This window comes from Rhea americana, unplaced genomic scaffold (assembly GCF_003343005.1).
Source record: "Rhea americana isolate MKP2758 unplaced genomic scaffold, rheAme1 scaffold_66, whole genome shotgun sequence".
Taxonomy (NCBI): Eukaryota; Metazoa; Chordata; class Aves; order Rheiformes; family Rheidae; genus Rhea; species Rhea americana.
Genome location: NW_028186823.1, coordinates 3119955 through 3145693, shown reverse-complemented (window position 1 = coordinate 3145693; position 25739 = coordinate 3119955). Strand labels below are relative to the sequence as shown.

The window sequence follows — 25739 nt, the reverse complement described above, 5'->3', positions numbered from 1 at the left end:
ACTAAAAGTTACTTTTGCAGTCTACAGACTACTGCTGGTCTAAGTGACTAGTGGCACCAGAAGGGAGATGGACCCTAAAAGGATTACAGAGCTAGCTGAAACCCACAAATCTTGCCAACTGTGTGCACCTGAGCCAGAGTAGGAAGCAACTCCCAACTGCTATCAGTGCCTGCCATGGGATTTTAGTACTGTTGTTGTGCGTATACAGACCAACCAGCACAGGATATGTTTTGATGTCTCCTCCAAAACCATCATAAATGGTCTTTTGATTATTTTAGTGCTTCTGTATATATTTAAAGAATATAAACATATGTTCAGGCATGCAAAGTTCTGCCTAGAAAATAGCATAAAAGCATCTAAGTTTTTATCTTCAGTAAGCTCTTCATGTTTTTCATATCTAGCCCATCAGTTTACTCAAGGAAGTTTTAGCATAAGTTTCTCTTTCCTACATACACGTATCACCCTTCAAGTAGACAAAACTAGCGCTTTAGAGATCYTAATCGCAGGGAGATAACCTGATATTTTGGGACAACACTAAGCTTTATTCTAACCTGAAGTGCTGCAGCATCCTGACCATTGTAGTGATACAGGAGACCAAGGGCAAAATACCTGTATAGAAAAAAAGTAATAGTTAAAACTTCTAGATCTTTCCTAACAATTCCATAATGGTTCAAATAGCACAGATTATAGCAAATAGTTGGCTATGGTGAAATTTTTAGGTGATGTGWAAATTCTCATGTGCACATTTTAACAAGCAACTGTAGGCTCATTTTTATACTCAAAGGAGAGAAGTTCTGTCCCAGAAGTGTATCCATCTGGTCCTCCTTTCTCTAGAGGCAGACTACAGTTACTATTTCTAACTTAGACATTTAGAAGTATGTGTCAAATGAGATGACCCTCATGCTGTTTTTTTTATTTTAGGTACAGACTTGATGGCACAGTCCCCCCAAACAAATTTTCTTTCAGTAGAAAATCAGCTATCATTGAATCAAATTTTTATGATGCTTTCATTTAAAACTGTCATTTCTATTAAAAACAGTTTTTTTTTTAATGCAGCATGAAACAGTCAGGCAAGGAATAGCTTTCTCCCATGTCACAAGAGTTCTTTGTATGCTATAATGTTAACATTAAGTTCTATGATGGTTATAGTCATAAAATTATGTTCTACCATTCCTATTTATTACAAAGTTTGCCATAAAAAACAAACATACCAGGAGAATTCTACAGTAGTTTCACTTTTCAGATGTTTTGTAAATCTAATCACAACATGTGAAAGAGATGTACATATTTTTTTTCCCCTCTTAGAACTCTCACCACTCTAGTTACCATCACTGCACCATAGAGCTTAAAGATAAAAGAAATCCTATACAGGCACTGAGATACTATGTATGACTGAAGTTCGTATTTAACACATTTACTTTCTAGCATTCCCTGTTTAACGACTAGCTACCAATTCTCCACCTGCTGGTATTTCCATATTGAAGTTCTTTGCACTCATCTAAAGTATTATCCTTACAGTGAATCAGTATGGGCACACTGGAGTCCGTAATTCAAAAGTAATACTTCTTTCACTGAATAAGCTACCAGCATTTTAAAGCTACTAGTTAGTCAATAGCTTCTACCTGAAGTAGTGCATGTATTAAAGCATCTTTTCATTCAAAGACATCAACAGAAATGTACCACTACTACATCCCRTTTTCAAACACAAATGGATTGCCTTATTTTTTTTCCAAATCTCTATTAAACTTTTATTTCTGTGTTAGACACTGAGACCTTTGGAAGAAACTTGGTATTTAGCAGTGTAGGCCAGAATACTTCTTCACCTCAGTGTGTCAACTAATAACTTTTCCCCCATAGTTTTTAAATGCTGACAAGTCTCTTYTGTACCCAACATCAGAGAAGACACAAGAACTTAAACTTACTGCTCCAGCAGTCAAGAGCGTTTAAGACAGACAAACATCTTTTCATTTGTCTCAAAACTGCAATATTCAAGAAATTCACTCACTTTTTGTGTTTTTCCAGCCAGGCAGCACTATCTGTTAAAAGACAAAAATTCTCAGAAACTAGCAGATCCAGAAGACTTTCATGATTTGCCTCTGCATATAACTTCAGTAAAGCTGTGTCAATATCTTCCTTGTAGCCATTTGCAACATCAGTGCTGCGGACTTCATTTAAGTAACTCATGAGGAATCGTTTGCATTTTGTCATCTTCTCCTGGTCCCCTTGTGTCAGCTGGTTTAGGTCAGCATACTCATGCAGAGGGGGATGAGACCGTATAAATGAAGAGGAAGTAGGCAACAGGAAGGGGTAGAGAGAGATCAGCTCCCGGACATCAAGCTGGCCGCTTCTGCAATTACAGTGTCAAACTAGATGAAGCAAAAAAGAAAGAAAAAGTATACATAGGCACAAAAAAATAACATACTGGGAATGTGTGCACATATGCTTAGAGTCAGTAACAAGCTGTCAGCTTCCAAAAGTTACTGCCTTCTACTCTGGAGAAAGTATCTTTAGAAATGGCAAAAAAAAAAAAAAAAAAAGGTGTGTTCCATCCAAACTCATTTACCATTTTTTTTCCTCCTCCAGATGAGGAGAGCTCTGAGATTTAGGAAACTGGACAGCCCTTTGCCTTTAAGTTACTAGTCTGTCTACCCCAGGTAAGTAGACAATATGACATCCCACAGCTGTTCAGTGATCTATACAAAAAACAGCTGAATAGCCTTAGTGCAGTTCCTAGCATAAGGAAGTCCAGGACAGTGCTAGGGGAGCTAGTTTTCTGGTTGAGGCAAAGAACTGGATACAGTGAACCCTTCCAGGCAAACCACAAAGATTGTGTAAGTAATTCTGCAGAAAACAGAAACTTTCTGCAGAAAACAGAAGCTTACGGAATATTTGGGTGATGAAAACGTTTTTCCCAATTCTGAAATGCACCAAATTTCTCCTTCAACTCACTTGTTAAGAAGGTTCTGAATATGACCTGTTATTGTATATCAATATGACCTGTTACAATTGATTATGCATTCACCTAACCAATAAGTAGTAGTATCATACAGACATAGCTGTCAGGTATATACTGATGTCAGATATTAGAGTGGTTTTTCTCTTCACATGTGAATGGCATCTGTATTTTACCTAAGAAAAAGTTGATACCTATATTACAGAAAACACTCTCTTAGCCTGAATGGAAGCATTTGTAGAGTGTGGTTTGGGACAGAAAAAAAAAAGAAAAAAAACAATACACATCTTGAAACCTTCAGGGTACCTAAAGAGGCATGGAACATTTGCTGGCTTGCATTCTACAATACCAGTCTCTCAGCTTGCACACAGGCAAGTTCAAACTACCAATACTCATGTGAAGCAGATCGAATGCTGTAAATTCAGCACTTGTAAATAAAGCACTAAATTCAAAAGACTTTATGAAGTCAGTCTTACTGATGGGATAAGTGTATTTGCTCCATTTTGTTTTCCATTTACTAAGTTTATTCTCAACTTACTCTCCTTACCCAAGAGAATCCAAGTACAGGCCTAAAAGAGCAGAATAAGTAAGGCAACAACTCATAATACTTTTTCCCACTTCTGTTCTGTCTTTCATTGTGTAGATGTCACTGGAACACTAATTTAATTAAGCAGATCAAATACAGCTACTGAAAATTTCTGAGCCAGTCTGCCCGAATGTCATCTTTATCTTGTAGATAAAGATGTCATCTGCAGAAGATTCTTTGGACATGCCAAATAACTCTAGTTTTCAGAGCTAGAGTGACTACTTCTCTTGGCCTTGCCTCCTGGAGGCCTGCCTTGGCCTCCTCTTAAGGAAGATCAAGAAATCAGGATTTAGGCTTCATTTTGCTGGCACTTTGACTCTTCAGAAATCATCTTTAAAGAAGTGCATTTCTGCTCCTCTTAATGTATTAAGACGATACTGTTGCTGAAAAAGCTCCAAATGAATAGAAAGCTCTAGAAAAGAAACCCTAGTTAGTTGCTATTTTCTAGAAAGGAATTTAAAAAGTTTTATCTATCCAATGATCTACAACCTCAGAAAGTCTTTTTCCTCCACAACTCCTATTGGAATGAATTCCAAAAGGAAACAAATTACAGACTACTGAAGTAGGTGAAGCAAGAAGATTTTTAACCTTCTGCAAGCAATAAGTATGGAAGATCCTAACAAATGGGTTAATCCCTTCTCTATAATTCTAAAGTAATTAAAGCACTGAGGCAAGTCCTGAATTGTTGACTTCTTGCCAGAGGGGTATTTCCAAAGGTATCCAGAAAATATGAGCTTGGTCTAAAAAGAAAAACAAACTTCAAATATGGCAACAACTATTTAGAATATATTTTAAATAATGTCCGAGACAGTAAAAATCATCCTTTGGCTACTAAAACTTTATCAGAAGAATACAGGTGATAGCAGCAACAGCAAGAAATTTAAAAGCATCCTGCTCTACAATCTAGGGACAACCAGGGACYGCAAAGCATGGAAACAGAGAAATGAATCATAGTCAACTGCAAGAGAGTTGGGAAACCTTCCTACAAAAATAGTTTTGAATAGTAAGTTTTTCTGATCTACACAGACAGCTTCTACCATCTAAAAAAAAATCCTCTACACTAGAAAGGCCAGCCTCTAAAAATAGTCCATGCCTACTATGCATATTTCTACAGTTGAAGTGTCCTTTAAATCCTTCTTTTCAGACTTTACATTCTATTCCAAAGTTTAGATTCACATTATGACATAACTCAGATATCTGAGAATTTTTAAGCAGCAGAATAACCAAGAAACATCAGGTTGTCAGTGGCAAAACCTCATGGTTCAAACAGCATTTAGGCTTTCAGTATTAACTTATTACAGTAATTTAACTGCAGCTCTGTCTAGTCTAACTACTCTGTGAAAGTTTAAAAGGCTTGAAGATCACCAGAAAATAAAATGTATTATGCAAAATGCATTACACTAGTAAGTTAACCCTATTTAAAGAAAGATGTGTTTTCTTCAACAARGTTATTCACTTATTTATTTTAGACCAAGAGCTAATTCATAACTAGAATAATAGTCTACTCAAACTGTAGAAATATGAGTATGAGCCCTACTTCCCTTACTAGCTACACCATCAGGTATTTGGAGATTACCTAAGGTAGAACAGAGAATGTGATCATGTAGATGGATGAAAAAGTTAAATGTGATATTTAACATGACTTATTTAACAATATTAAAACATTTTCCAACTTCCACAGAAGCTGAGATTCTGTATCCTTTTTAGACAAGAACCTTGTCACTTACTTCACTTCTGAACTTCRTAGATCTGACTTTAGTAATCATCTGCTTCTAAGAGCAAAATCAAAACTAGGTTTCAATTCAGGCCAGAGAAAAACCCTGGGATGTGAATCACTGGGTCTGACCCAAGCTGTGACAGTACAGTTTTGCTCCCCCCCCAAAAAAAAAATGGTAATCAGCAGTCAAACAGCCTCCTAAAAGTGAAGTATTATTCATAACAAATTTCCAAGAAAAATMCTAGACAATGATCCCATCAGCATGGATGATAAACTTTAGATTCATGGCCCCTAGGATCTGGGGATGCCCTTTGGCTTAGGATCTTTCCACTGCACCTGGAGAAAACAATTTGAGAAAAGTTACAAATGACCTCAACTCCTTTGGAGGAAAAAAAAAAAAAGTTTTCAGCTTCTGCCATCTTAGCTTTAACAAAATATAGATGGCAACTTAAAGAATAGAAAACAGGTTCTTAATATTGATAGTTTGATCTGTCTGCAAGACCTGCAAGGAGGAAGGAAGATTGCAGGTTGCTCACTAAAGCCAAAAATTATTTGACAATAAAGAAAAAGGTTGTGAACAAARCTGCTAGAGGAAGTGAAATTGTCAGGTAAAACAAAGACAAAAAGCAGCATTTTTGACTGCTTTTATGGAGTCAAAGTGGAATATCAAGATCAATTTGTGAACAAAGTCATCTATCTTCTGGAAAAGGTCTAGCTGAACATATGTTAAAACAAATTCAGTATCTATATTCTCAAAAAAATTAGTCAGTATATTTGCATGAACAGTATTTAAACTGTAACTTTCTCTTAGGAAACACATGCTTAAMAGAAATCAGGCAGTGTTCGTGATATAAATCACAGCACAGGCTCAATAATAAAGCTCTGACCTTCGTAGGCACCAAGTCAACAAACTTCCACACAGACAACGATCAGATTACAGGATTACAGCTTTAACGCTATGGCACATTAGTAAATGAAAAAGTCACTTGCATTAACTCTTCAATTACGAAACTGTCTCAATGTCACACTGCTTCTCTCTCAATAAAACCATCTGATCAGTGATCTCCTATCCACATCTAAAAACACTCCAGCCACTAAGAATTTTTAAAATCTATATCAAGGGGATTAAACATTTCTTATTACACAATTACCTGAACAGCTCTTTTGCTTCAAGGAACTGAAGCTGTGCAAACTGAATAAAACCTGCTTGCTGCAGGATTCGTTTATACATTACCTGTGAAAGAGAAAAGAAAAGAAGTTATTCTCTTTATAGAGAGTTATCTATATGGTACTAGTCACTATTGCAATAACTACCTGACCAAAAAAAAAGAAAACCAAACCAAAACACCCAACCACATCAAAAAAATACAGGATATTCAGACAGGCCTATCAAATTACATGCAAAATAAAGTCTTGAACCTCTAAATTATAAATTTTATGTACCTAGGGATATTTTGAATCTACTCTCCACATTACATTTCTTACACAAAAAGTTTGTGAACACAACACTGTTCAGGAGTACTTACTGAAAGTGAAGTCAACAAATAGCAAGTTTAAGTTTTCTTATTCAAATGATGACTTATCTGCCATCAGTCTGACTTTCCTCAAGTTATTGCTCATGCTACTTGCAAATGTAAAGGCCAATGGTTATCTCTGAAGATCCCCATAATTGAGTAGGTACTTCTTTTAAAAATTCAAGAGTCCCAGTTGACCATACGTAGCCAATCTTCCGCCCTCCTCACCTCAGTTTTCCAATAACCTTGCTGCTGATTCTCAAAACCTCATCCCCTGTTGATGATCATGATTCTGACTTTGTCAGTAATTTTTAAAAATGCAAATATTTCTAAAGCAGTTGAGTTTATCCAATCTGTAGAACGTTACGCAATGTACAYAAAAATATGGTTAAAGGGAAGCACAAGTAAACTGTAAGAGAAGCAATGTGTTACAAAGTTTTGCTGCTCAGATTACTGACAGACAAAAAAAAAAGGCTAGGTATTTAATCTGAATACTGAGTTGGTAGCCACCAGATGAAACAAAAATCTTGTGCCCAAAATATTTCCAATAGCAACAGAGAATTAATAAAAGCAAGGAATGTGAACTATCATCTGGAAAGCATTCATTGTTTGCAACTCTTTGGCTCTGTATTTTCCACACAACTAGCTATATCCAAATCCCTTCAGTTTTCCCCTCCAACCTTCTCTTAAATATGCAGCTTTTTAAAGTCTAACAGAGGACTATGAGTGCTATTGTTAATAACAACCCTCCATTTTCAGTAAGAACACCCAGGGAAATTGTAATACATTAAGCAACATATTTCAAGTAAGAATTGCTAAAATGTGAGACCCCTCCAATAGAGTWCATTAATATTCCAATCAGTGATTTCTCATATGGATTAAAGTTTGTAAATTACCAAGAGGAAAGTTTGACCTAAATCCATTAAGGCTATGTTTTACTAACAGATTATCTCAGGAAAATATTAATCTTGATCTTAGTAAGCTACTGAAACCTATTGATTTGTAAGATTACAGGGTTGTTCTTGCTTCTCCAGGGTAGAGGAGAGAAGAGGAAATAAGGGGAAAATGTTTTTTGGCACATTTTTTCAGACAAACAAAACAAAAAATAAAAGTAATTCACTGTATATTTATGTAACATTCAACTCAGGATGCAGAATGCAGACTTAGGACTAAAGTCCTAAGGATGCAGACTGAGATCTTTTATCAGCAAATATTTGCACCTTGTGGCACCAGAAATTTTCAAAATTTYGCCTCACACTTTCCAGGGAGGGTCAAAGAATTCTTACCCTGCTAGGGAAACTAATATCAAAATCAATTTTTTGAAGTCTGTTTTCAATATTTGCAATAGCGTGACAAATAGTATTCATATATTTAGGGAATCAGAGTATTGGCATTAAGTTTGAATCCACCTGAAGTTATTCTCTTAGTTATATAGATTAGTCTGTACAGCAACCTTTAATTAAAGGTTTTAAAGAAGTCATTGTTCATGCAAACACAGGGCTAAGAGATCAGTTTTAAAATTAAACTCATTGASTGATACTTTTATCTACAATATTGACTTAACTACACTTGATTCAAAGTTGTGCAAAACTCCCTCCTCTCTCTCCCTTCTGCCCCATACATCTACAGATATCTTTCCAATTTTTGAAAAACACATTGATAGGATAGGGAGTAGTAGCTTGATTTTAGTCAAGAAACACAGATGTCCCATGATATGGATTTTGAAAGCTACAGGGGAAAGTTCTACAATCTCCTTCCCAGAGGTTTTTAAGAATGAGCTAGGTCTATACGATTCAAGAATAATATCCAGTTAATTTCTGTTTGGGATAGGGGGAAAAAAAACACACACAAACACACACAAAACACACAGAAAACTCAGCCTTTGAGTTCTTCGAGACTGGTTAGTTGTAATACTTTTTTTTTTGGGGGGGGGAGGAAGAGGAGAAGGGGAGTGTACTAAGTTGTAACTTGTTTAGAATTCAATACAAATTCCCCTTTCGCTGTTTGAAGAAAGGCTTTAGGACTTGAGGTACTCTAAGAGAATTCTATATTGTTGGTTGAATTCACAATGGAAAAAATGAGAACAAAAAAATCTAGCTACAAAAACAGTATTTGAAAAAGCTCTAGTAAGCAAAAATGTTACTACTTAAGCTGCAATAGCCAGTGAAGCTTTTCTCTCAATTGCTAGAAAAATCCTTACTAGAATGGTCAAAATTACCATGGAGATCACCAAAAAAGACTTTTCTAGAGGTTGAAGTAACCTTTGGCCTGATTCGGGTGTAGTTAATACATTTTTTGAAACTAGACAAAATGAGAGGCAAAAAAAAAGAGATACCTATGCAAGGTGTGTGTCAATCTAACCAAGGTCTTCACTACCAACCACCATGATTTCTGCAAACTTCAGCTGTCCTGAAAAATTAACGTATACGTATTGTTCAGTCATTTCATGGTAGCATGGTAGAAAGGCCTTTGCTATTCCTCTAACAAAACTGATATCCTTGTACCACTTTTTTTTTTTTTTTTTAAAGGCTAAGCAAAACAGTATTTCCTGATTCTCAAAGACAAAAGAATCCTCATCTAAAGCAGCAGAGAAATTTGCAGTCTGCAGGATCTCTGAGCTAAACAACAGGTCAGGCCTACTAATGTACGACCTGCTTCTTCCCAATGACTAAAATATTGACGGTACACATAATTTAGACACTGCAGTATCTTAAACTGTTTCAGTCCTACTGTCATTCTGAATTATCAGCATAAGTTTTATATTTTGGAGGAGGGAGGCAAGCAGGCAATGTTTATCCACGCAATGACAATGTAGTATTAAACTGCAGCAAAAACCTACCTCTTCAGGAAGTCTGTCTTACAATGTCACGGTTGAGTTCAAGGCACATATAAGATGGCAAAAGTCATAGCAAACTTGAGATTAAAAGATCAAGAGGAAAAAAGGGTGCTATGCTATACGTACCATGCAACTACTATCACTCTTCTGCTTGGATAATTTATAGTTGCTGGATCAAGCAGCTTAATTCTATACCTTTGTCTCCCTGCCCCTGCTAGTATAAAATGGCCCAGTAAGACCATGAAAGCATAAACTACTCAGGAATCAGCAAAGCAGCTCAACTAGGCTTGCAAAACAGATACCTATCCTATGAGATAGGTGGGAATGACAATACGCTATGCTATAGAAATGTTRCCAAAGATGTATTTAAGGCATGTAATTTGTGCTGCTACATCAGATTTGTACTGTGAAACTACAGTTTAAGTTTGATGTGCTGCAAATAAACCTGTATTGACAGCATTGAGTGTCAGATACATCAGAAAGCAAGCAAACATTAYATTTGCAATTGCTGATGTGCTCTGAAAATTGGACCAACTTCAACAACTAAGTCAAGTTTGTCTTCTTAATACAAATCAGAGGAAAACTCCATTTAAAGCTGGGTCATATCAGTCTGTAAATACTGCTCAGAACTACAACAGGTTGTTCTGCTTCCAAGTAAAATGTTTTCTGTTTTTCGGCTGTAGCATAACCTAAAGTAACTGAACTCCAAAAGCACTTATCTGAAAAACCATTAACTTAAAGTAAGCAAGAAYTTAAAATACTCTAGAAAACAGTAATTGCAGAAGTGCACGTAAGACATTCAGTACACACAGGATACGTAAGGTAACTTATGCTAAAGACAGTAAAATCCCCCTAAAAAAGTCAGATTATGTGGAACATCTTTCCTCTATTTCAGATACTGAATTGCAGTTAAAGTTGCAGTAAAACACAAAGACATTTCCCACACTTAATCCAAATAAATTGAAAAGAAAAAATTGGGGGGAAAAAAAAAGTCCTCATGCAGATGGGAAAACAAGAAAAACATTGATTAGAYCATGCATTCTGTCCTCACAGCAGGAGTTTGGTTTGCTTCTTTAAATAGATTGTAAGAAAAGCTGGAAGTGAAGATACGAAGCAAAACACATTGAAGTTGAAAAGTATTTTCAGCACATTTCCAAATTTCGAGACAGTTCTACCTTAGCAAAAGGTTGGAAACTTTTCTAGCCAAGTCTTTCCTTCCAATGGCCTCCCAGCCATTCATTTAACAGAAGAGTTAAAGAATCAAAATTAAGTCTGATACAAATTTCAYATCATCTTTTCAAGGGTATTTACCTAACTTGAAATGCAATTTCAAAGTTTTAAAAGGTARTAATAGCTTTAAAGGCTAAACATATTTTCTGCTTTATGTGGACCACTGCAACTCTCCTGTAGATTCCACAATCATAATCAAAACTTCACCTATTTCTTGAGCAAACTGAAAATAATACAACAGATTTTATTTTAATGGAACAAGTTCTCCAAAGCATCAGAAAAGATTAACATATCATCTGAATATAGATACCTGCCTGCAGGTTATAGATCATTTTTTGCTTTTACAAATGAAAACAAATCAAATGTTCGTTCACATACTTGGTTAGTCTTTAAAATTTACTTTCTCAAAACTCGCCTCAAGAATGATTTCCTTATATTGGAAAAAGGAGCATGAAATTTCTTTACGTTCGAAAATCTGAAGGACAGATAGGAACAAATACAGTAGAATGTTTTGCAATATAAACCAGGGTAGAAGGAAAGGCGTACAAACCTCTAATCTAACACTCTAATAGAACAGCCACTCAAGATACCTTGCCATTAAAAAAAAAAAAAAAAAAAAAAACAAAAAAAAAACATACTTGAATATTCAGTTACACACAAGTAAGACTTTGCTTTAGTTTTCACATCACTTAACCTCAAAGTTATAATACTGTGGAAGTTAAGACACAATGAGAATCTCTGATGAGAAAAAGTTAAAAAGCTGAGTAGAAATAAAGTACACTTCTTTTAAACAGCTATATCAGTTAAAAACTATCACTAATTTTTGAGTTGTTATGGTTTAATTTTTTTCAAGTTATATACTGAGGGGGAGGACCCACAGGTAAAATCAGTAAGGCACACTCAACACTGCCAACACATCACAACCTTTTACAGGTACAGATCAGTTTAACAGCACATCCATTTCCTAAGGCTGAAAGGATAAGATATTAATAGACAAAATAAACTCTTTYCCCACCCTCTCCATGCAGCATACCACTGGTAGTCAAATTGGCCCCATTGTGAAACTTTAATTTTCATGGAAAATTAAAAGAAAAACAGACCTGAAACTTCTCTTTTGGAATATTCCTTCGAGCTCCTTTTGCTAAAACAAGGGCTTCTTCCACTCTGTGGCTAGCTAGAAGATCCTGAATCTGTTTTTCCAAAGGTAGTGGTACCAAGATATATACACCCTTATTAGTAGCAACAATTACCTTGCCTGGACAGAGCAAACAAATATCAGTTTATATTCTCCACAGAGGAAACACATGACAGTAATAAGATTTTATCACTTAAAATACAAGAACCTAAAAGCTGTTAAAGTTCCAAAACTGATCTTTATCATCATAGTCACTAGATATTATAATTTATCTCTAAATTGCCCCTCAAAGAAATACAAAGCTAATAGGAAATTCATTTATTTCCAGCAGATTTTTCCCCACTCTCAGTAAGTGACTCTAAACTCTGAACAGAGTTGTACAGGTCACCACTATAAAAACTGTATTCTAGAAAAGAGGAACTTATGAATTGCCAAGCTATTTCTTTGGATTTGTGTTAGAAATATTTAAACTGCACATCAATAAYAACACATTGTTGATAGTACATACACTTTTTTGTTCTAGGACAGCTGCAAACTATGCATTATATTCCCCACTTAACAGTGTGGAACATAATTGAAGGGTAGCCCATTACCTTTTGAATTTCTAACAAGAATTTTTGGAAGAAACTTAAAATAACAATTTTTAAGATATTAAAATTTCGACAAGAAATCCAAGGGATACACCTGTAGTTCTTGTTTTGCTGATGTACAGCATCAAGTTAATGTTGGTCCTTTGAAAGAAAGTAATTAAATTACAGGAAAAGCTATAATCCTACAGACATCTCTCAGACAACTAAACTGTAAATTTAAATTGTCATTTAAATGACAGTTGTCATTTAGATGAGCATACATATTCTAAAGAACACAGTTTTGGAAGACTAAATTTTGCCTACCATAGTCTGCAGAAACCTAATTTTGAAAGCATTTACAATGAAAGAGTTTCAATGGTTAAAATGGTTGGTAGATTTAAAAAAAAAAAAAAAAGACTGTGCCCACATTAATACCAGTGGCCTTTGTTCCAGAGTTATTGATACAAAAAAAGTGCCCTTTATAATACCTTCAAAGTCCTGTAGAATGTGACCTTCTTTAAAAGGTAGGGATTGCTTTTGCTGTTGGTCCAGCATGCTGTGCACTGTAATGAACTCATCATCTAGAGCAACCACGTAAGGAAAACACAAGGCTGCTCCAATCACGTTCTCCGACCAGTGCACAGGGGCACGCTGTGAAATGCCATCTACAGTTGCAAACATGCCTACAGATTTAAAAAAAAAAAAGGAAAGGAAAAAAAAAGAAAAAAGCCTGAGACTTATGCTAGTCGAAGACTTATTTTCCCAGTACTTAGCTCTAGTACTTATCAAGGACGAGAAATAATAAATCTCAAAAGAACACATACAGTATTAGAGGGCATAATGACAGGGCATCAAACCTTACCAGTCACTGGATCTTAAAAGACCTGCTATTTAATACAATTAAAGATTTTTCTTTTTCCTTCACCAGCAGAAAGGGACAATACCAAAAGAGTGAAAAGAAAATACTGGAAAAAARAAGAATTATTCAAGTCCGGTAAGTTTAACAGCCTTTTTTATTTGTTAGTTAAAGAATTATGTCAYGTAGTTTGAATTCACTTTAAAATATAAAGTATTTAGTAAGACAGTGCATTTAAATACTAAATACTTCTAATAAAAGCTGCAGACATGCACTGCTTGACCTATCTGGCAATATAAACACATTTTTCCTGTAGTGTCAAATGCCCCAAGATGGTTTTAGTCTATAAACGAATATTTACCTATACTTTGATTTTTCCGTAGTAAAATTTTYATAGAATTAAAGCCTATTTCCTTCAGACGAGTCACTTTCTGCAAGGTATTTGTGTTTTCAATCATTTGCAAAAAAATCCAGAGGCTGTGTGTAAAGATTTAACATCCCCACGATACCTACACTGAGTACTGTAAACTACTTTCAATCTAGCACCTTCAGATAACCTGACAGAGAAACCACAAGTTATCTTTCTGTCTGTCCATTCACTCCTCCCTCCAAGTGACTGCTTAATAAAAGTTTCACTTGCTTCTGGACTATCTACGCTATTGCCTCYATTTATAGTATTTGATATTCCCCATTTCTGCTTCATGAGACTTTTTTAGCATCAACTCAAGAGAAATTCCATTTGAGTTTTCAGGCATAGTTCAGAAATTATTTGCCAACTGAGGCATACTGAAGCATAATGTAAACTGTTTTAAATCTGAATGTATACTGCTCAAAATCAATGTTCTCATTACATTAAAAAAGCATCTATACTAGTTTGAAAATTGTCTTGGGCAGGAAAAGTCCATTTGAAAGCCAGCAGAATAATTCTGAACTCTACAGGACAGAGGAGATTAAAAGATTATGTTATTCAATTTACAAAAGCTCTTCCAAATTCAGAATAATTAAGGTAATTATTCTGTATAATAAGGGTAGCTAGGTAAGGACCATCTTGGAGAAAGGAAACCAGAGAACAGTAGATTTTTACAGAGCTATGGAAACGAAAACTTAGCTTCTAAACCCTTCAGAACAGGYCCGAAGCAATCAGCCTTTTCCCCTGACAAAGGGCACAACATAGAATTGGTTTTGCATCTAACTATTAGCTTAAAAAACTGATCACTATAGAAGAAATAAATAATGTTTTAGCAGTGGATCTTGCAGAAAATACTGCTTTACCATAAAATATCATTCCAATTTGTTCTATGGGTCTTTACATTCTTACAGATCAGAAGTGGAAGTTTACGCAATGCAGACTGCACTATTCCTTTTGATGCCTTTCAGTTGTTTTCCTGTACTACAATCCTATTTCAAAAAGCAGAAGAAAACTTTTAATAAATGCATAGTAATCAGCAGAAAACCCAGAACTAGCTATGTAAGTTGTTAAAACTTTTCTAGTTATCTGACTTATTCTGTGAATTAAAAAAAAAAACATAAAATAAATTGAAATTAAGAACATACATGTGGCTTTTTTTTTTTTTTTTAAGTCAGATCTTTCAGAGAAAATTCAGAAGATTCTTTTATGGATTGAAAGCATATGCATAGCAACACACAGTACTGTTCCAAGTCAATGTCTGTTTAAACCCCTCTGCCCTCAATAGCAGGGGTTTCTGTGATAGAATGATGTATTTCTCCTTGTCTTTATCCAAATCTTGTCCAGAATAATAAACAAAAGAACTACAATCAGAAATCACGGCTTTTTTACAGTACAGGAATTATGTGAGGTAATTAAGATGAAGCCATCAGTCCATTTCACATTAAAAAAAAATGAATGAGCTATCTGAAGGTTACAAGAGTTACCCTAAACACAACCACGCTGTTTTCAGCACTAAAAGCCAGCCTAAAACTAATCTAAAAAATTACAGAATCATAACATCAAAGAATAATTTAGGCTGGAAGGTACTTCTGGAGGTCATCTGATCCAGTCACCCATACTCAAAACAGAACCAACTTTAGCTCAGGTAACTTGGGGCTTTGTCCAAAAGAGTACCCTATTATCACACTATAGTGTTTCCTCTATACTTAAAAAACGAACAAAACCCCCTTATATTTACTTGTTTAAAAAAGCAATATGAAAACTTCGATACCATAAATGTTAGCAGCATAAGGAACACTCAAGTAGATGAAAAAAGGAAGAAAAAAGAACTGATTACTGTTGGCTGCTTTATGCAGTGTCAACATAATCTATAAATCATTATGTCTGTACATGTGTGGTTCTTACAAGTTGTAAGACTCAGTTCTCCATTTGTAATCTATGCAATTGTTCAAACCATGTACCACAGAGTTTATGCTAGAGAAACAAAGGAATAATCTAAAATAAATACTTAAAGTGTATTATAACTCATTAAACTTCATGGTTTAATCATGGAATAGTTAAGGTTGGAAAGGATTTCTGTTCAGGCCAGCACCACCCCCTGCTTGCCCCACACAAAGCAGAGTCAACTAAAGCAGGTTGTTAAAGACCTTGTCCAGCTAGGTATTGAATAACGCCACAATTCAATGGGGACCCCACAATCTTTCTGGGCAACCTGTTYCGGTGTTTGACCATCCTCACAGCCCACTTTGTGCCCAGTTGCTTCTCATCCTTTCTCTGAGAAGAGTCTCCATCTTCTTTACTCCTTAACTGTGTATAAACACCTCATGGGAAGATCCTTCTGAGCCTCCTCTTCTCCAGACTAAACAGCTCTCTCAGCCTGTCCTCATGAGGGATGCCCTTTGCTGGGCTGGCTCCAGTATGTCTGTCTCTCTCTTGCACATGGAAGCCCAGCCCTGGACCCAGCATTCAAGATCGGATCCCACCAGCACTGAGTAGAGAGGAAGGATCACCTTCTCAGTCTGCTGGCAACAGTCTTCCTAATGAGGCCCAGGATGATGTTGGCTGCCTTTGCCACAAGAACACATTGCTGGCTTACAGACTCCCRGGCTCTTTTCTACTAAGCTTCTTTCCAGATTGTCGGTCCCCAGCCCGCATGGGGTTATTCCTCCCTAGGTACAGGGCTTGGCACTTCCCTTTAAGTAACTTCATGAAATACCTGTCAAGGCTCCTCTGAATGGCAGCAAAACCCCCGGCTGTATCACTCAATCCTCTCAATTTTGTATTACCTGCAAACTTGCTAAGGGTTCACTCCATTCCATCATCCATATTGTTAATGAAGATGTTACACAGTATTGGCCCCACTATGAACCCCTGAGAGACTCTGCTAGTAAGTGGCCTCCAGCTTGACTTTGTACTACTGACCACCACTGTTTGAGCCTGGCAGTTAATCCAGCTTTCAGTACATCCTACTGCCCATTTATCTTGTCCACTGTTTATCTGTTTGTCTAAAAGGGTGTTATGGCAGATGGCACTGAAAGCCTTGCTTAAGTTCACAACATGCATTGCTCTCCCCTCATCCACCAAGCCCCTCATCCATTTAATCACAGAAGGCTATTAGGTTCATCAAGCGTCATTTCCCCTTTAGAAATCCGTACCAATTGCATCTAGTTACCTTCTTGTCCTTAGTATATTTTGAAATGGATTCCAGGAGAATTTCTTTCATCACCTTGAGGATTGGGGTGAGGTTGACTAGTCTGTAATTCCCCAGATCCTTCTTCTTGTCATCCTTGAAGGAAGGAGTGACATTTGTTTTCTTCCAGTTCTCAGGAAGATCCCCTGATCACCATGACCTTTTGAAGATAAAGAGTGGCCACACAGTGACACTGGACAGGTTCCTCGGCACTCACGGGCACATCCTATCAAGTCCTGTCGACTTGTGTATGTTCAGTAGATCATTCTCCACTGAGGGCAAGACTTTTGCTCTAGATTTTCCCACTGGGCTCAGGGACCCAGGATTCATAAAGGAAGATTATATGGCCCACATTCTCTCATCGTCTTTTTGCTGCTGATATACCTTCAGAAGCCCTTCATGTCCATCACTAGATTCAACTCTGGATAGGCTTTGGTTTTCCTAACCCTATCCCCGCACACAGGAATATATCTCTATATTCCTCCCATGTCACCTGTTCCTGCTCCTACCTCTTGCATGCTTCCTTTTTATACTTGAGTTTAGTCAAGAACTCTTTGTTAATCTTTATAGGCCTTCTGTTGCCTTTGCTTGTTTTCCTGCTCATCAGGATGAGCTATCCGTGAGCTTGGAGGAGATGATTTTTACAAGTCAAGCAGCTCTCCTGGATTCCCCTTCTCTTCATGGGCGATTCTTCCAAGCAGGTCACTGAACAGGTCAAAGTCTGCAATCCTGAAGTGAAGCTTGCAGTCCTGCTATTTGTGTTGTTCCTTTCCTCTCAGGATCCTTAACTCCACCATCTCACRGTCACTGCAGCCAAGGCTCCTTTGACCTTCACATGCCCAACCAGTTGTTCTTTACTTGTGAATATAAGGTTCTGCAGAGCACACCCCCTTCTCAGCTCACCTGTGCTAGGAAGTTGTCATCAATGCACTCCAGAAACATCCTGGACTACTTGTGCTCCTCTGTGTTGCYCCTCCAGGAGGTATCAGGGTGCTTCAAGTCTCCCACAAGGACTACAGCCTCTAAACATGAGGCTTCTTCCTGTTACCAGAAGAAGGCCTCACCCACCTTCTTCCTGATAGGCAGGCACCATCAACATTACCCACATTGGTCTGCCCTTTAACTCTAACCCATAAGCCCTCAGCTGGTTCATCATCAAGCCCCACGCAGAGGTCTGCACATTTCTCCTGCTCTCACATAAAGCATTGTCCTCCTACTTCCCTCCCAGCCTGTCTTTCCTAAAGAGCCTGTATCCACCTACTGCAACACTTGAGACACATGAGCTATCCCTCCAAGTCTCCATGATCCCAATAAGATCGTAATCCTGCAACTGCATTAAGACTTCTAATTCCTGTTTTTTTAAACTACTCTGTGAGCATTAGTGGGCAAGCACCAGCCACACTGATTTTCCACAAAAAGTGCAAGAGCTTTTCTTATCATACTGTCTTATAGGTACTTCTTTATCTGTGTACATGTTTGAAGTGGGCCCCCTTTAACTCTGTTTTCTCGATTACGAGGTCTTTCTTGTTCACATTGCCCTGCGCCTTGTTTGTTGACCTGCTCCAGCACTTCATCACATGTTTGCGTGTCATCTCCCTCCCACCCTGTTTCCAGCTTAAAGCTCTCCTTACCAGATTCACCAGCCTGTTGGCAAAAATGCTTTGCCTCACTTGGTCAGGCAGATCCCTTCTCTTTCTAGCAGTCTTTGCTCCTCAAAGAGAATTTAATGGTCACAGAAGCCAAATCACTCTTGCTACTATCAGCTGTGCAAGCAGTTACTGACCTAAAGGACCTGTCTACTCCTCCTCAAGCTCTTCCTTCTTTACCAGCAAAATCAAAAATGAAGGAAGAAATCACCTGGTGCCCATGCCACTACCCCTAGAGCCATGTAGTCATATATGGTAACACTCCAAACCTCCTCTGGCAGTATCACTGACATCCACATGGAAAGGCAGTAGGGAGGAATAGTTAGAAGGCCAGACAACTTTCAGTAGTCTCTAAATGTCTCAGGCAAGCAAGCCCCATGCAGCTGCCCTAGCAAGCTGCAAACCTCCTTAGACAGCAGGTCAAATTGACAGATGGGGACTTCCATCTCCCATAGGACAGTCTCCCACTACTATCTCTTGCCACTTCCTCCTAGTTTTGCTTCATGGTTTAGGCTCAGATGCCTCACTGAACAGACCTTCCTGCTTCTCATACGCTACCAGAGTACTGAACCTGTTCTGTAGATGCAGATCTGCAGGTAAGAGAAGGAGCCTTCTTGCTTCTGCCAGAAGTCACAAGTTTCCAGCATTTGTCATCATTGTGGAAGCCTGCATTTCTCAACCTGATAAACACGGATGTAGACTGCTAGCCTGCCTCTCCTTCAGCACAGCTGGGCGTTCAGGCTCCTGCAAGGTTCCAGAGAAGATCCAGTCAATTTCCTTTTCACCATCTCTGAGGTCTGCTGACCTCCTCTGCTTGCAGCTTCTGTACTTGGTGACAAATCCTTAACCAGCACACACCACCTGCAGACAATAACAACATCTACCCCAGCAACAGGCCATCATGCACTCCCAGCAGCCCAGGACCTGAAGAACTGCATCCTCCTTTGAGAGCTCAGTCTAAGCTGAAGTCTCTGACCGCTGGTCCAGGAACAGCTGGTCCAGCTGGTGCTAGAAACTCTGCCCTGCGGCAATATGCAAGTACTGTTTGCTGAAGTTTTAAGAGAATAAAGACTTTCTACTGCAGGAAAAATGATTAGAAACATGAAACAAGAGTTTCATGAAATAAATATAACATTGGCAAGCACAGTTGCATACAATTCATCAATTCAGAAAGAACTGATTTTCAGGTCTGAATGAAATAATCATTGAATGGAATAAAAAAATGTATCAGAAAGTAATATATAGCTCATTCTTTCAAGAGGAGAGGGGCTTAATTACAAGCACAGTTGATGAAGTACTGAATGGCTAAACCTATGGATCAACTACAAGTAATTCTAATAGTCTTAAAGGCAGATAACAAGAAAGGTTGCATATGCAAGGAAAAAAAAAAAGGAAATCAGATGCTTTACTTAGTAGCTACCACTTAAACAGTTGCTTTCTGCCACCTGAAATCCCAGTCTTAGCTCAAACACAAGATTAGTCTAGTAGAAAAATGTCACAAACACTACAAAGCCAAATACATTAACACAGACTATATCCATCTCATTCACAAAAGGTTAAATTTAGCATAGATGACCTATGAGGTGCAAAAACAAGTAAGTCTTAATCAACGAGAAACTGCTTTGTAATGAGAAGCAAAAAAGCAAGCTAAAATTAGAATTGATGATTTACACCGCACTTTCTGAAGTCCACTCACCCTATAGCACAGCACGACCTGAAATACCAACATATGTAACACTTGTATTTTAAAGGTGCTCAAATATCTTCAGCTCCCAAGAGACTAGCACTTAGGACACTAAAATTTTTACTGAGGAAGAATAGCAAGATGGATAATACTAAACAAAAACACAGCAATAGGAGAGAACAGATGATAAAAAAAAGATTATAAGTTGAATCAAGCAAGGAAAATCAAGGCAATCCAGAGGAAGGAGTTTTTGTAAGTTGTCTGATTTAGCATAAGTTAGACTTTGCCTGTATTAATGGAAAAAGAAGTTTACAGGATGTTTAGAGCTGTAGAAGTGTGCTCGCTTAAGACATAGTATTTTAATCCCAGTACAATACATTTATTACCGTTACAGGGATGTTCAATTTTATAGGTAAAGGTCCTAATGTACAGCTGTCTTCCAGGAGACCAGATAAAAGCAAAAGTCTGACTAAATACAATTTAACTTTCTCTTTTTTGAAAATATGCCTGCTCTTTTTAAATAATAAAAAAGATGAAGCAGCTGAACAGGACCTGGTTTGACATTCCTAAAAAGACAAACAAGATCAAAAGAATGTGATCTGTTTAGAAACGTGTCATAAGGAAAATGCATTCAGATCGGCAAATAATTAATGTAACCTTAATCACTTTAGTAGTGCTAATAAAATTAAGTGCAGTTCCACATTTAAAGCAACAAACTGCTTTAGGAAAAAGTATGCAACCAAAATGACTTATACAAGAAGTGTCACAGATCTCAAAAACAAGTTCTTCTTGCAATATCTTTAATTTGCACTGATATACTAATCAATCTCTATTTCTTTCAACAGAAACTGCTGAGTTAATACTTATCATAAGATAGAAAGATTCAATATAAAGAATTAATATCACAGCAATTTTGCTAATATCATATGATGGCTTAAGCAAGCTGTGTAACATGGACCTGAAAAATGGTTTTTTAAAAAATTGAGCAAATGAGCGTACAAGAATGGCTAGTATCTGACAACACCTATGGTTAGGATACGACTTAATTCTACAGGAGTTTGGTCAGAATTTATTTCAAATAACACTTCTTACTAGTGCTGTATCACTCGCATACCTATTTCTGAACCTATCGCATTCCACAAGAGACTTCACATGAACTCCTCCTACTAGAAACTTGGTCAGAAATTAACTTGCCTACACTAGTCCAATAAATTTATAGCAGCACAGGGTCCTCAAACTCAGTCCAGCTAGTCACTACAGACAGACTATCAGTCTTCGAAATTTCACTTGGTACCAAGCAAATTTTATTTATTCTGAGTGGTACTCTGTTAGCTGTCTATATAGAAACACTCTAGAGCCATGATTAAAATACAAATATTTAAGCATGTTTTTGTGCACTTACTTAAAAGGCAGGAAGGGATATTAATATGTAGTACCAATAACTTATGTTTTACCTTTCGATCTCAATATTCCAGCATCACTTCATAAGTAGCATTATTCTGTACATCAGTAATAGTTACTTATGCTCTGCTTTCCAATTTGAAATTAAATACAAGAGAGAAGTTCAAAAGTTGCAAAAAAAAAAAAAAACCCACCCACCAAACCGGTCCTCTCTGCCTCCCCCCAGCCCCCCTTAAAAGAAAACCCTTTGTCTCACCTAGCCCTCCAGGGCCAGCCAACAGAAACTCCTGTCTGCCTATCCTTTTCACAATTGGCTGTTTCTCATCACTGCAATAAGGAAATAGATCCTGGGAGACGCCAGTGTTATAATTCAGTATGATATATTGTGTAGTAAGCGCAAGGCATAAGTAATGACCATCCACAGCCACAGCATACGGTTGCTCTGGAGTAAATACTTCCTTCACTATCTGGACTCTGTCTTCAAACACCATGAACATTTGAATGGTCCGACGCTTGACTGAAATAATGCAGACTTCAACGCAGAAAGGGTCCCCACTCACAGGATTTTCATTTAATGTGAATGTCACAGCTCCTTTTATTCTAGCTCCAGTGGGAACCGGTTCCAAGTTCATCATATTAACTAGTGTTATTGTGTTGTCACAAAGCACAAGAAGCCTGGTGAGTGCAGAAGCTGCCTTTAGCTCACTCACAGACTTCTTGAAGCCCAGGTATTTATGCAGCTGTTTGGTGGCAGCAAAAGTTATTTTTCCAGATGTTGATATCTTTTCATCCAAGAGAAAGTGATAGATAAAGCAGTCGTTGGTTCCAATATAGAGGTTCTTTCCACAACACTCAATGCATTCAATGTTGATGTGAGCTTTGTCTCCCATTAACATCTCCCGCTCAACAGCAGAAACGAGCTTGAAAGCTTTGACACTCATTTTGCCTTCTGGGTAATCTAATTAAAGAGGGGAAAAAATTATTTATCTCCATACAAACAAAATCAAATTTCAGAACAAGCAATTTAACATTCACCAGTATAAATGTTGCTGCACTTTTAACAATCTATACTGTTATTTCCAATCAGATTAAACAAGCCACTCCAAGCATACTAATAACCACAGAAATGACTCAAACTCTATGCTTTCACTTCAAGGCAATCTATTTCTACATGAAATAGACTCATGATGCCTACTAACCAAAATTGTGCTGCTTATTTGTGTATCTCAGACATTTCTGCTCTACAAGTAGGTCCTGCTAGCATTTTGTGGTTTCTAAAATTACCTGTAAGAAAATATACGCTTTAGCTCTGATTTCTAAAGAAGGACGTTTAATGCTACAAGTTAGCATCTCACTTGCTTTATATTCTATTTATATGCTATTTGACAAAAATTGAAAGCATTTAGTAAATAGCCTTACAGTGAAATATCAAGGGCATATTCCATTTTAACACATACATTTCCTATGTTCACCAATAAGAAAGTACATAACATTATTATAAGACAGATGATAACTTACATAAGTTATTATCAGTGTCTCAGAAGTTATTTAGAAGCATGGCTCCTAAAACATTCACTAAACTCTGAAAGTAAGAGTTTGTTGACTACTGTCACAACCATTTCAAAGGATTATCTTCAGCAATTAAGCAACTCTTCTTACATTCATATTCTGCAAGCTATACTTATTCTTTTACAGTCAAGCTCTGTCAAGGGAAAGTTCCAGTTTACGCAGCAATTATTAGTGTCTTTCCAAACAAACCCCAGAATTTTGCTGTACATCAGACTTTACTCCTGTGAGAAACTAGCAGGCAACTGTTCTGAATATACCAAAGAGAAGACAAGAAATTGTTGACCTTATTTAATCACCTCATAATACATCATGGATGTGCTCTGTAATGACCATTTAGCCAGCACATAGCCTGGAACTACACCGGATATCTTCACTAGACTTGAGAAATATCACACACAATTACTTCAGTCCACATGTACAGTGGAAATACAAAACTTCAAATGAAATTTCTATGAACAAACAGAAAGATCAACACAATGTTATTGTTTATAGTTCTGAAAATTAAACACATACTAAGAATAAACTTTCACTTATGATTTGAAATATACTTTCAAACTGTAAGACCCAGAAAAACTTTGCCTTTGTAGGATAACATTGAAAACCACAGCAAATATTTCCAAAACCGAGTAAGAAAAGTTAAGCTACAAAACTCACAACTGATCACTGAATAAAATTAGACTAAACTTCTCTACTTTTTTTTCCCCGGGTCATTAATATTTACTTAATATTTTGCATTTTAAGTATCTAATTGGAAGCGATCATATCTTCAAGTTGAGATTGATTCCAATTCTAAGTAATCTASGCTCATAAAAACAGCATCAAAAAACAGATACTACATTTAAGGTATGCTACAAAATCATGACAGGAATCTGACATGCAAAAACACTGCGCAAAGACATTATTAAGGCTGGTTTCGATTATGCTGCCTGCTGCTTCAAGTTGCAGTGATTTTTAGATATTTAACTGTCTAAAAGTCAAAAGAAAAGTGCTCTGGAATGAAAAACATGGCAAAAAGTATTAGAAAGTCTTAACCAATATCTGGCCAATGTAAAAATATAGTCAGAAGCAAAGTACATTATGCTTTTATAAAAGCAGATGTTATTGATCTTTTATGCCTAGAAATTTCCTAGCTATTTCACAAACTAAAAGAGATTTCAGTTTGGGCTCCATGGTATTTTTAAACTGCTTCCTCACTAGGTTTAAAGTAGCATTCTAATCTTCAACAACAACAAAACAGGAAATATTCTTGAAATAGCCCATGGTAAAATGATAGTGCAAGTCTCTGGGCAACACCTTCATGTTCTTCTTCAACATTAATGAAAGAAACACACCATATTAAGTTAAGGAAGGCTGCCCAAAAGTTGACTGCCAATTTAAGGACAGCTTGTATGCAACCTAAAGTGATAAACTATCATCTGGAGACAGGTTTGGCAGTTTTTGTACCTGGAAGTGTCAGTGACTTAAAGTTCTTGTAGACAGAGTAAAAATGCTACTGTGTGCCACTGGGAGAAACATATGATTTGGCTCTTGACCAAAATGCATTTAAAAGAAAAAGTCTGAAAAATTACAAAACAAAAGCAGATGAAAAAAAAAAAAGGTATAAACAGTGTCAAAATAGACATGCATCATTTCTAAGGCACTGAAGAAGAACTAAAAAAAAAAAAATCCAACTAGACAAATTCCTGAATGGGAAGCACAAGAAATTATAATGTAATACCACATAAATTGGGAACAAAGAAAATAAAACAGTTGTGCTAGGCAGGAGTTAAGTTGCAGGGAAAAAAAAAGTTTTTAAGAACAAACATCAATGCATATGTAGTCTGCACACTACCTTTTTTATTTTTCTCCTTTATGGGAACTTGGTGGCTTATGCTCACCACACAGAAAAGGCCAGATACCACTTCAGAAAGTTACAAATGGAAGTCAGTAGGCTACATTTTAGATTTTCTTAACTCCTGAAAATGAATTAATTAGGATGTGGCTATCAGAAGCAACCAATAAGCAAGCAAATTTTCAGTCTATCAAATTTTATTTTCCTAAATACACTAGTAACCTTGCATACAGTCATTTCCAGGAGGAAAAAACAAAACAAAAGCAAACAGATTAAAAAAAACAGAAGGCTCCGTTTTGTTTGCTGTCTCGTTTGCAACCGATCAGCACCCTACTACTTTACCCCCAGTAAGTCGTTCACATAGACGCACTCTGGCATCCTGTGCAATTAACTGCCTGCAAACGAATTAACCTACGGATGCGACTGACGCCCGCCGGGCGCGTGGCCGTACCGAAGCTGGGACTGAGGGCAGCGACCCCCCAGGCGGCCAGGGGCACCGCTTCACCTCGGACGTGCCGCCGCAGGCGAGCCGCCTGCCCCGTCTGCCTTCCGCCGAGACCGTCCCGCGCCCACAACGGCGCCTCGCTCAGCAAACCAGACCCGACACCGACAA

General features: G+C 37.2%; 1 protein-coding gene across 2 annotated transcripts in view; it reads right to left on the bottom strand.

The window, feature by feature from the left end:
• The window catches only part of TGFBRAP1 (transforming growth factor beta receptor associated protein 1), a 36449-nt gene extending 10728 nt beyond the window's left edge, over positions 1–25721 (bottom strand). The window contains exons 1-7 of one of the 2 annotated variants that reach the window (XM_085320778.1): positions 25578–25721; positions 21983–22684; positions 13029–13223; positions 11937–12091; positions 6408–6490; positions 2006–2347; positions 552–609 (exon numbers count right to left, since the gene is read on the bottom strand). In XM_085320778.1, the coding sequence (XP_085176904.1) occupies positions 552–609; positions 2006–2347; positions 6408–6490; positions 11937–12091; positions 13029–13223; positions 21983–22667 (1518 nt within the window). In that variant the 5' untranslated portion in view covers positions 22668–22684; positions 25578–25721. Of the gene's footprint in view, positions 1–551; positions 610–2005; positions 2348–6407; positions 6491–11936; positions 12092–13028; positions 13224–21982; positions 22685–23244; positions 23268–25577 lie in introns of those variants that run through there. The other variant, XM_085320777.1, reaches the window with a different exon arrangement.
• Positions 25722–25739: the final 18 nt, after the last annotated feature.